This window comes from Peromyscus maniculatus, chromosome 2, assembly GCF_049852395.1.
Source record: "Peromyscus maniculatus bairdii isolate BWxNUB_F1_BW_parent chromosome 2, HU_Pman_BW_mat_3.1, whole genome shotgun sequence".
Classification (NCBI taxonomy): Eukaryota; Metazoa; Chordata; class Mammalia; order Rodentia; family Cricetidae; genus Peromyscus; species Peromyscus maniculatus.
The window spans coordinates 72734575-72747589 of record NC_134853.1 but is presented as its reverse complement, the minus strand read 5'-3'; the positions used below and the strand labels follow the sequence as shown (position 1 = coordinate 72747589).

At 40.5% G+C, this 13015-nt stretch overlaps 1 protein-coding gene across 8 annotated transcripts in view; it reads right to left on the bottom strand.

Annotated features, from left to right (window-relative positions):
* Positions 1 to 13015, bottom strand: part of Invs (inversin) — a 172588-nt gene that overhangs the window by 77424 nt on the left and 82149 nt on the right. For 5 of the 8 annotated variants that reach the window (XM_076564184.1, XM_076564185.1, XM_076564181.1 and 2 more), the window contains one exon: positions 11501 to 11551. The exons of the other annotated variants lie outside the window; for them this stretch is intronic. In XM_076564184.1, coding sequence (XP_076420299.1) covers positions 11501 to 11551 — 51 coding nt within the window. The remainder of the gene's footprint in view (positions 1 to 11500; positions 11552 to 13015) is intronic. 8 annotated transcript variants of the gene reach the window in all.

The window sequence follows — 13015 nt, the reverse complement described above, 5'->3', positions numbered from 1 at the left end:
ACAGGCAGTTGTGAACCAGCTGGCATAGAGGTTAGGACCTGACCTGTGACCCTCTGGAAAAGCGCTAAGCATTCTCTAACTACTGAGCCATCTCTATATCGCCCATTTCAGGTTTTTTGAGAGCATTCCATACAGATTTCATTATATAATGATTTCATTTCTGCCAATAAATAAATAAAGGCTACTTCCCCCCTTATATCCTTACTAGAATTTTGTTGTTGATGGCTTGATTTGTTTCTAATGATAGTCATTCTGACTGAGGAGAGATGCAATTTTAAAGCAGTTATTTATTTATTTATTTATTTATTTATTTTAGTTTTTTCGAGACAGGGTTTCTCTGTGTAGCTTTGGAGCCTGTCCTGGAACTTGCTCTGTAGACCAGGCTGGCCTCGAACTCACAGAGATCCACCTGCCTCTGCTTCCTGAGTGCTGGGATTGAAGATGTGCACCACAACCGTCCGGCCTTTAAAGCAGTTTTAATTTGCATTTTCCTAATGGATAAAGGTGTTAAACATTTTCAAGTATTTATTAGCCACTTGTATATATATTTAAAGATTTATTTTATTTTATTTTTAAATCTGTATATGCACATGTGTCTTGTGTGTGTGTTTTTAAGTACATTGAGTGCAGTTGCCAACAGAAGCCAGAAGAGGGCATTGGATCCCTGCAGCTACAGGCAGTTTAGAGCTGCCAGCCATAGATGCTGGGAACCAAACTCCCATCTTCTGTGAGAGCAGTATGAGCTGTTAACCACTGACCTATTGTTCAAGCCTCCATTTGTATTTCTTTTGAGAGTGAGCTGTCTATTCAGTTCATTAGTCCATTTATTACTGACTGAATGACTGAATTTTTTTATGTTGGCTTCAGAACATCAACAAAGCATGCATATCAAGGCTTTTGTTATGTGCTTATTACATGGAACAGGAATTCCCACCCCGCCCTTCACAATGGCATAGGAGATAAGATTTGGCCATATGTCAATGTTATTCCCTACCATAATCTAATGGTACCAGGCCTCTGACTGAGGTACAGAAAACAATAGCAATAACTCTTTCGAGGGGCATCGTTGAGGGGTCAGCAAAGACTCTTAGGGGAAGCAATGCCTGAGCTGCATCTTAGAGGACATTAATCTAAACCACATAAGATAACAAGAAAGAGGAATGAGGAAGGACACTGAGCAGGGACAGGAGGTGATTAGAATGAACGCTTTAAGTAGCTGGTGTGGACTCTGGTTTAATTATCCTCACGAAATAGCATTTCTAGATCCCCTAAAGGTTGGACATCAGTGTGCTAGGATGAACTATAGTTACACTAGGAAAAAGGATACAGAATAAAAACCATGATCCTGGGGGTAGGGAAAATAAATGTCGAGTTAAAGAAGTGAAACTAAAAAGCACTAAGGGTTTTGTTTTGTGTGTATGTGTGTATGGTGCAAGCATATGAGTGTGCAGGTCCATGAGCCCATGCATCACATGTGTAGGCCAGAGGACGACATTAGGTTTTTTCCAAAATTGCTCTCTGCCTCATTCCCTTCAAACAGGGTCTCCTACTAAACTAGAAATGTGTGGTTTTGACTAGGCTGGCTCCTACCCCAACCCCCAAATGTTGGGGTTACAGGCACATACATCCATGCCAGTTTTTGTTTCTAAAGTGGGTTTGGGGGATTCAAACCTGGGTCCTTGTATTTGTACAGCCAGCATTCTTACTCAATGAGCAATCGCCCCAAGCTACCACACACACTGAGTTGTTAAAGTAGCTGGAAAGCATGGATCTTCTGCCTCTTAGAATCAATCATGCTGCCAAAGCAAAGTAAGCAGGGTGAACTTTATATGATAATCAAACCTCGTTTTGTCGTGTGGGAGGAAACTGAGCTGGGAGAAACACAGTGGTATGTCTCTGAGTGTGAGGATGACCCGCCTGAGACCCACTCTCATGTCACAGACTCGCTGAAATCCTTCAATATTGCTTGAGGAGCCTAAAAAAAAGTCTAAACTTGGCAGCCCAGCATTCCACATCATCCACTCTTGCTTACCTTTTCTACCTTCTGCTTCCTGTGTCCCTTGTCTAGTAAAAACTGTGTCATGAGGAAAGCAGGTAGGCTAAGTGCTTCATCTTTCCCTTAGCTCCTCCAAATCCAATCACACAGCCTCATCCCCAGCTCCGCAGCAGACCACCTGCTGCAGCTCCCTTCTCTCTCTGATCACAGGGATTTTCCTCTTCAAACTTCCCTTTCCCCATCTGTTACTTTGTCCCAGTCCCCAACTCCAGAGTGCTTTCCATTGGAGCCTGCCGGCCACTCACTCCTGACAGGGAAGCGGGGGGCCTAGCTTTGGATCTTTACTGCTCTCTCCTCTCACCCCCTTCTTTGTAGCAGGCTGCCTGCTGCAGCCTCCCCTTCCTCTCTGCCCTAATCTCCAGTGAATCACATTGATCTTATTCTAGAACCTTCCTCCCCACTCATCCTATTATCCCAGCTCCCAACTCTAGCAGGCTGTCTCTGGGAAACTGCCAGCCAAGCCACCGAGAAGCAAGTAGGCCAGCTAAGTAGATAGGCCAGCTTCAGACCTTCATTCACCCCCTCTCCTCTCCTTCAAATTCAATCCTCCAGTCTCTCCTCAGCTCTGTAATAGACTACCTGTTGTGGACCCTCACACTCTGCTCCCATTCCCAGGGGACAAAATAGGTCCTTGTGGAATGGACTGCTTTCCTTTCTCCTGTGGACTCCCTCAACATGCCCGCAGCACATCCCCATTCCTAAGTGTCAGCTCCTAATACCTAGAAACATGATTTTTTTTTTTTTTTTGGTTTTTCGAGACAGGGTTTCTCTGTGCAGCTTTGCGCCTTTCCTGGAACTCACTTGGTAGCCCAGGCTGGCCTCGAACTCACAGAGATCCGCCTGCCTCTGCCTCCCAAGTGCTGGGATTAAAGGCGTGCGCCACCACCGCCCGGCTAGAAACATGATTTTACCTAGAAGCTCCTGTGGCCACACCTATCTTGATCCTAGAAGAATTTCCTACCAGGCAACACACAGTCACCAGAGAGGGTAACAAACCAAGGGGGGGAAAACCCAAAACCACCCAACAAAGATAAGACCAGATATCAGCCCCTAGAATTACAGTCTTCCAAACTCAGATGACTGGATGCCAGCATAAACACACAATCAGTAACAGCAAGAACAGTATGTCTCCACTAGAGCCCAGCAAGCCTCCTACAGTAGGCCCTGAGAAATGCAACACAGCTGAGGCCCAAGCCAAAGCCTATAAAACATCCTTTATGAATATGACATGAAGTTTTTTTTTTTGTTTTTTTCTTTTGGTTTTTCGAGACAGGGTTTCTCTGTGTAGCTTTGCGCCTTTCCTGGAACTCACTTGGTAGCCCAGGCTGGCCTCAAACTCACAAAGATCCGCCTGCCTCTGCCTCCCGAGTGCTGGGATTAAAGGCGTGTGCCACCACCGCCCGGCAACATGAGGTCTTAAAGAGGGAAGGAATAAATCCCTGAAAGAAATCTATGAAAACAAAAACAGTGAAAGGAAATTTATAAGACATGTTAAGACCTGAAAGTGGACATAGAATAAATAAAGAAAACCCAAACAGAGGGAAACTTGGAAATGAAAAATTTAGGAACTTGAATAGGAACCACAGAGGCACGCCTTACCAACAGAATACAAGAAATGGAAGAGAGAATCTCAGGCATGGAAAACATGAAAAAAGAAATAGCTACATCCATCAAAGAAAATGTTGACTCTAAAAAAAAAATCATGGAACAAAACATTCAGGAAGTTTGGGACACTGAAAAGTTTAAATCTAAGAATAATAGAAATAGCAGAAGGAGAAGAATCCCAGGTCAAAGGCACAAAAAATATTTTTAACAAAATCATGGGAGAAAAATTTCCTGACCTAAAAGAGATGACTATCAAGGTACAAGAAGCATAAAGAGCACCAAATAGCCTAGGCCAGAAAACAAAGTCCCCTTGGCACATAATAATCAAAATACTAAATGTACAGAACCAAGAAAAAAATACTAAAAGCTGAAAGGCAAAAAGAACAAGTAACCTATAAAGGCAGACATATTAAAATAACACCTGATTTCTCAATGGAGACTCTAAAAGACAGAAGGGGCTGGATAGATGTTCTGCAGACTCTAAGAGACCACAGATGCCAGCTGAGACTACTATACCTAGCAAAACTTTCAATCATGATAGATGGAGAAAATATGACATTCTGTGATAAGACCAAATTTGAGCAGTATCTATGTATCAGTCCAGGAGGAAAACTCCAACCTGAAGAGTTAAAACAAATCCAAGAAAACACAAGGAATAAATAATCCCAGACCAATTGAATGAGGGGAAACACACACACACTACTACAACAAAAAATAGAAATTGATAAACATTGCTTATTGATACCTCTCAATAGGAATGTTCTCAAATTCTCCAATAAAAAGACACAGACTAACAGAATGAAAAATACAGGATCCATTCTTTTGCTGTATCCAAGAAGCACACCTTAACATCAAGGATAGACATCACCTCAGGGTAAAGGGATGGAAAAAATATTCTGAGCAAATGGACCCACGAAGCAAGAAGATGGTGAGGTCATTTTAATATCTGACTAAATAGATTTTAAACCAAAACTAATCAGAAGTGATAGGGAAGGACACTACATACTCATCAAAGGAAAAACCCACCAAGAAGACACTGCATCTGTGCACCAAACACAAGGGCACCCAAGTTCATAAAAGAAATACAACTACAGCTTAAACCACATATTGACCGTCACACACTGACAGTGGGAGACTTCAGTATCCCACTGTCACCAACAGACAGGCCATCCAGACAAAAACTAAATACAGAAATGTTGGAGCTAACAGACATTATAAAATCAAATGGACCTAACAGATATCTACAGAACATTTCACCCAAACACAAAAGACTGTATCTTCTTCTCAGCAACTCATAGAACTTTCCCCAAAATTGATGTCATGCTCAGACACTATGTAAGTCTCAACAGATACTAGAAACTGAAAGAACACCTTGCATTGTATCTGATCATCATGGATTAAAACTGGATATCAACAACATCAGAAACAACAGAAAGCTTACAAACTCATAGAAAATGAACAACACACTACTGAATGATAAAAGGGTCAAGACAGAAATTAAGAAAGAAATCAATGACTTTCTAGAATTGAATGAAAATGAATACACAACACACTCAAACTTATGGAACACACAGAAGGCAGTTCTAAGAGGCAAGTTCATAGCACTAAATGCGTGTGTGTGTGTGTGTGTGTGTGTGTGTGTGTGTGTGTGTGAGAGAGAGAGAGAGAGAGAGAGAGAGAGAGAGAGAGAGAGAGAGAGAGAGATCTCCTACTAGCAACTTAATAGCACACCTGAAAGCTCTGGAACAAAAAGAAGAACTCATGGGCTGGAGAGATGGCTCAGAGGTTAAGAGCACGGGCTGTTCTTCCAGAGGTCCTAAGTTCAATTCCCAGCAACAATATGTTGGCTCACAACCATCTATAATGATATCTGTTGCCCTCTTCTGGCTAGCAGGCATGCAGGTAAAACACTGTATACAGAATAAATAAAAATACATCTTAAAAGAAAAAAAAATCACACCCAAAAGAAGTAGATGGCAACAAAAAATCAAACTTACTGATGTAATCAATAGAATAAAAAAACAACAACAAAACAATACAAAGAATCAATTGGTTCTTTGAGAAAATCAATTAAGATTGACAAACCCTTATCCAAATTAATTAAAAGACAAAGAGGGAATATATAAGTTAACAAAATTAAAAAACAACAGATCCAAGGAAATCCAGAGAATCACAAGGACATACTTTAAAAGCCTGTACGCTACCAAATTGGAAAATCTAAAAAAATGGGTAATTTGTTTTGATACATACCACTTACCAAAGTTAAATCAAGATCAGATAAGGAATTTAAACAGACCTATAATCCCAGTGAAATAACAACAGTTATTAAAATTCTTACACCAACCCCCCTAAAAAAGGATTCTACCAGACTTTTGAAGAGTCCTAAAATTATTCCACAAAATAGAAAGAAAAGCAACATTGTCCAATTTGTTTTATGAGGCCACAGTTATTCTGATACCAAAACCACATAAAGACCCTACAAGAAAGAAAACTACTGATTAATTTCCATTATGAACATAAACACAAAAATACTCAATAAAATACTTGCATACCAAATCTAAGAACATATCAAAAACATCATCTACCATGATCAAATAGGCATCATCCCAGAGATGCAGGGATGATTCAACAAATGTAAATCAATAAATGTTATCCACCATATAAATGAACTGAAAGACATAAACCACAGGACCATTTCATTAGATGCAGAAAAAGCCTTTGACAAAATCAAACACCCCTTCATGATAAAAGTCCCAGAGAGATTAGGGATACAAGGGACATACCTCAACATAATAAAGATAGTTTACTTCAGAAGCTTTTCAGTTTCAGGAGGTCCCATATATTAACTGTCAATCTCAGTGTCTGAGCTACTGGTGCTCTACTAACGCGAAGTTGTCTCCTGTGCCAATGCATTCAAGGCTATTTCCTACTTTCTCTTCCATCAGGTTCAGTGTAACTGGATTTATGTTGAGGTCTTTGATCCACTTGGACTTGAGTTTTGTATAGGGTGATAGATATGGATCTATTTACATTTTTCTACATGTTGACATCCAGTTATGCCAACACCATTTGTTGAAGATGCTTCCATTCTTGGGCATATACCCAAAGGATGCCCAATCAGACCCAAGGACATTTGCTCAACTATGTTCATAGCAGCTTTATTCATAATAGCCAGAGCCTGGAAACAACCTAGACGCCCCTGAACTGAAGAAGGGATAAAGAAAATGTGGTACATTTACACAATGAAGTATTACTCAGCTGTTAAAAACAATGACATTAGGAAATTTGTAGGCAAATGGACAGAACTAGAAAAAAAAACCCACATCCTGAGTGAAGTAACCCAGACCCAGAAAGACAAACATGGTATGTGCTCACTCATAAGTGAATATTAGCTGTACCATAACGAATAACCATGCTACAATCCACAAACCCAGAGAGGCTAGGTGTTGTGAAATATTAAGTTAAGATGTGTTACATTCGGCGGACCCCCACTCTCTCTCTCTGTGTTCTCTTTCTGCTCCTGTCATCTTCCTTTCTCTCCAGGCCTGGCTCTCCTCCCTCCTATCCCCTCTGCTTTCTAATGAAGCTCTTTTTAACTCTTGAAAAAAAAAGATGTTACACATTCACTTATTCTATGTATTTATTTCGTAGCTCAGTAGCAGGCCCCCAAAGAGTAAAGGAAAAAACCAACCAACTACAGTTATGTAACAAGGAAGGCCCAAGAGGGGACATTTGGATCTCCATGTGAAGGGGAAATAGAAGAGATCTACTTAGTGGACTGGGAGCAGGTAGGGATGGGGACTTGAGGGATCAGGTTGGGGAGTAAATGGAGGGTGAGAGCACTGAAAGAGATGACTGGAAAGGTGGGTACATTTCAGGGTCAGGTAGAAACCTGATGTAAGGAAAACTCCCACGAATATACAAAGATGACCCCAGCTAAGACTCCTAGCAATAGTGGATGGGTAGCCTGAACTGCTAAGATGACCCCAGCTAAGACTCCTAGCAATAGTGGATGGGTAGCCTCAAGCCTATGAGCAGATTGGTGACTACCCCTATTGTCATCAGGGAGCCTTCATCCAGTTACTGATGGAAACAGATGCAGAGACTCACAGACAAATGTAAGGCTGAACCTGGGGAATCTTTATGAAGAGATAGATGAAAAATTGTGGGAGCCAGAGGGGTTAAGGTCATCACAAGAAAATATACAGAAACAACTAACGTGGCTCACAGGAACTCACAGAGTCTGAACCATCAACCAGGGAGCCTGCATGGGACTGACCTAGGCCCTTTACATATATGTGACAGTTGTGTAGCTTGGTCTACTTGTGGGACTCCTAACAACGGGAACAGGGGCTGTCCCTAATGCTTTGGTTGACCCTTGGGAACCTACTCCTCATACTGGATTGCCTTGCCCAGCCTTAAAACAAGAGAAGGTGCTTAGTCTTACTGCAACTTGATATGCCATGCTTTGTTGCTACCCATGGGAGACCTGTCCTTTTCTGAACAGAAACAAAGGAGAAGTGGATTGGGGGTGGGGCAGAGAGGAAGAAGGGAATGGGAGGGAAGGAGGTAGGGGAAACTGCTGTCAGGATGTAAAATAAATTAATTAAATAAATAAAAAAGGATGTTTACAGCAAGCCCATAGCCAACATCAACTTAAATGGACAGAAACTCAAAGCAATTCCAGTAAAATCAAGAGCATAACAAGGTTGTCCACTCTATCCATATCCACTCAACATAGTACTTGAAGTCTTAACTAGAACAATAAGACAACTGAAGGAGATCAAGGGGGTACAAATTAGAAAGGAAGAAGTCAAAGTATCTTTATTTGTAAATAATATGATAGTATACATAAGTGACCTAAAAATTCCCCTGGGAGACTCCTACAGCTGATAAACACTTCCAGAAAAGTAGTTGGATACAAAATTAACTCACAAAAACCAGTAGTCCTCCTACATATAATTGACTGAGAAGAAATCAGGGAGATAACACCTCTCACAATAGCTTTAAATAATATAGAATATCTCGGGGTAACTTGAACCAAGCAAGTGAAAGACTTGTGACAAAAACTTCAAGTCTTTGAAGAAAGAAATTGAAGAAGGTATCAGATGATGGAATGATCTCCCATGTCAAGGACTGGTAGGATTAATATAGTTAAAATGGCCATTCTACCAAAAGCAATCTACAGATTCAATGCAATCCTCATCAAAATTCCAACACAATTCTTCACAGCTGAAACAGTGAGTTTCAGCTTCATATGCAAAAACAAAAAACCCAGGATAGCCAAAACAATCCTGAACAATAAAAGAACTGCCAGATATTTCACCACCCCCAATTTCAAGCTGTACTACAGAGTAATAATAATTACAAACTGCATGGTATTGGCACAAAAACTGACATGTTGATCACTGGAATTGAGTTGAAGACCCAGACATAACTCCACACAACTATAGATACCTGACTTTTGATAAAGAAGCCAGAAATATACACTGGGAAAAAAACCAGCATTTTAACAAATGGTGCTGATCAAGCTGGATGTCTGTATGTAGAATGCAAATAGATCCATGGTTATAACCCTGAACAAAACTCAGGTCCAAGGAGATCAATATAGGGTCAAGTACACTGAGCCTGATAGAGGAGAAAGGGGGAGTAGCCTTGAACATTGGCACAGGAAAACACTTTCTGACCAGGCACAGGCAATAATATCAGCAATTAATAAATGGGACTGCATGAAACTGAAAAGCTCCAGTATGTCAAAAACAAAACAAAAACCCACTGTCATTCAGACAAAGCAGCAACCTACAGAATGGGAAAAACATTTTACCAACTCCACTAATATCTAAAATATATAAAGAACTAAAAAAACTAGATATCAAATTACCAAATAATCCAGTTTAAAAAATGTGGTACAGAACTAAACAGAGATTCTCTAAAAGCAAAATCCAAATGGCTGAGAAACACTTAAAAGAAATGTTCAACATCCTTAGCCATCAGGGAAATGCAAACAAAAATGACTTTGAGATTCCATCTTACATCTGTCAGAATGGCTAAGATGAATAGGGCAAGTGACAGGTCATCCTGGGGAGGATGGGGAGCAAGGGGAACACTCATCGCCTACTGTGGGAGTACAAACTTGTACAGCCACTATGGAGATCAGTGTCATGGTTTCTCAGGAAGATGGGTCTCCAGATTCACACACTACCTCCAGATCCAGCTATTACCACTCTTGTGCATATACTCAAATGACATTCCAGCCAACCACAAGGACACTTGCTCAGTCATGTTCATTGTGGCTTCATTCATAATAGCCAGTAATTAGAAACAACCTAGATGTACTCCCAACAGAAGAATGGATAAGGACATTGTGGTACATTTACACAACGGAGTATTACTTAGATCTTACAAAAAATTATGAAATTCACAAGTAAATGGATAGAACTAGAAAAAAATCATCCTGAGTGAGGTAACCCAGACTCAGTAAGACAAATATGGTATATATTTGCATATATGCTGATATTATCTGTTAAATTAGTTATAACCAATCTACAATCCATAGAACCACAGAGGTTAAGTATAGAGAAGTGTGGTGGTATTGTGTTCCCCAAAATATTGTGTACCCTAATAAACTTATCTGGGGTCAGAGAACATAAAAGCCACTAGATACTTAGGACAGGCAGTGGTAGCACACGCCTTTAATCATAGCATTCCAGAGGCAGAAATCCATCTGTTCAAGGATACAGCCAAGCAGGGTGACTCACACCTTTAATCCCAGAAAGCGAGCCTTTAATCCCAGGGAGTGATGGTAGAAAGCAGAAAGGTATATAAGGCGTGAGGACCAGAAACTAGAAGCATTTGGCTGGTTAAGCTTTCAGGTTTCTAGCAGCAGTTCAGCTGAGATTCATTTGGATATGAGGACACAGAGGCCTCCAGTCTGAGGAAACAAGATCAGCTGAGAAGTTGGCCAGGTGAGGTTAACTGTGGCTTGTTCTGTCTCTCTGATCTTCCAGTGTTGACCCCAATAACTAGCCACAGGTTTGATTTTTATTAATAAGAACTTTTAACATTCCCGCTACAGAGAAGAGACTGGGGGGGGGCAGATAGATGTCCCCGGGAAAGGGAAATAGAATAGATAGCTATGATGGGTGGGGTAGGAGAAGATGGGAACAGGAAGATTAAGTAGACAGTGGGAAGGAAGGGATGAGGAAAGGAATACAGAGACAGATAAAATTAGAGGCTATTTGATGGATAGTATGGAAACCTAATGCAGTAGAAGTGTCCTAAAATACATACATGTATAAAGGTGATCTAAAGGAAATCACCAAGTAATGGGGGGAGGCAAAGCCCCAACTGGCAATCTCTTGTCACCAAATGACGTTTCCAGGACAAGGATTGAGTTACACCTAATTGAGTTTTTGGCCACAGGATTCCCATGGGAACTCCAAATAGCCCAACCTTTGGAAAAACTATAGATTGTGTTCCACAAACTGACAGCAAGGTCTCATTGCTAAAGACAACATCTATACAACTCTTTGAACACGGAGAAGTCACGTTGGTGCATGGAATCAGCTTAGAGATGGAACCCATTCCCAACACTACTTGTGTGACCAAGAACCTGAGACTAGATAGCCCAGGAACTTAGGGTAAAACCAAATACTACTATTGTAAAAGAAAAAAAATGTAGCACTAAAATGACTTGTAATAGCATTCTGCAATCTATACTCATAGATCAATGCCTTGCTCAGCCATCATCAGAGAAGCTTTCTCCAGGAGCAAATGGGAAAAAAATAGAGACCCACAGCCAGACATCATGCAGAGAGTGAGAGACCTTAGAACACTCACCCCTAAACTGGATGTCTTCATCAAATCCCTACCCTCAGGACTCAGGGAATCCTACAGAAGAGGCAAAAAGAGAGTAAGAGCCTGGTGGGATGGAGGACTCCCAAGAAAACAAGACCCTCTGACTCAACATGATTGATGTACATATGAACTCACAGAGATGGAGGCAGCATGCACAGGGCCTGCATGGGTCTGCACCAGTTATGATTCTATAGCTGAAAGAAAAGAGAACACACACCCTACCCCTAACCCAGAAGCTATCTCCAATTGATAACCACTTGTAAATGAAACTTTAGTTTCCTCCAAGGGAGTCTCACTGGGGAAACAAACTACTCTTAAGGGTCAGGCTGCATGCCCAGCAATAGATGGCCAACAGAAAATGAACTCAATGGTATTTTTGGAGGTTCCTTATCTCACAATGTCGTGTCAGGATTCTTCTTCTTTTTTAAAATTTTATCTTATTATTTTTATTTGTATTTTATCTATGTAATTTTTTTCTTCTTTTCACCTTAAAGGTCCTTTGTGTATATATTATGGCTTCCAGTGTAGTGTTTTTATGGGATTCCTAAGTGTGCACAAGAGTAGGTCTCTATTTATTTTGCCCTTTCTTGGCCTCTTTTTGTTCTGTGTGGTTTGTCCAATTCCAATGTGTTGGTTTTTTTCCCTTATCATATTGTATTTTGTCATTATCCCATGGAGGCTTGCTTGTTTTCTGATGGAAAACAGAGGGAATATGGATCAGGGTGGGAGGAGAGGTGGGGAGGATCTGGGCAGAGTGGAAGGAGGGGAAACCATAATCAGAATATATTATGTGAGAAAGAAATCTATTTTTGATAAAAGGGAAAATGTGTCACTACTTTCCTCTATCTACAAATAAACCTCTAAATTCTGTACTGTTCCTCACATGTCAACTACCACACCCAGCCTTTTCTCTTTGAAACTGAGAGTGAGGCAACATAATTGGCAAAGAATAATGGCGCAGTTTAGTGGTTGGAGTGGGAAGAAATCTTTTCAGATCAGACACTATTTTAGATGTTCCAATCTGTAATTATCCCAGGGTAGGTGTCTTGCTGGCTGCAACTGTAACCTAACAGTTCTGGTGAGAGGGCATCAAGGTTCCTACGTCATATCTCTCTCAAGCCCTTTATGGACCAACTGGCAATAAACAGACATTTCAGATACACATTCACAAATTTTAATTATTGGAAAATTATTTTAAATTGTAAAAATATGGGGAAAATCACCTATAATTCCAATACATGGAGCCTAGTACAAACTGTTAGTATTTCAGAGTACTTACCTCCATTTCTTTTTAGCTGTTTGCTTAAAATGAGAGGTGCTTTTACAGCTTTTAATTCAACTATATATTATATTTTACACCTGGAATAAGCAGTGTTTTGTGTGTGTGTGTGTGTGTGTGTGTGTGTGTGTGTGTGTGTGTGTGTGTGTTAGGGATCAAATTCAGAGACTTATGTGTGCTAGGCAACTATTCTACCTTGAACTAAATTCAACCTTAAG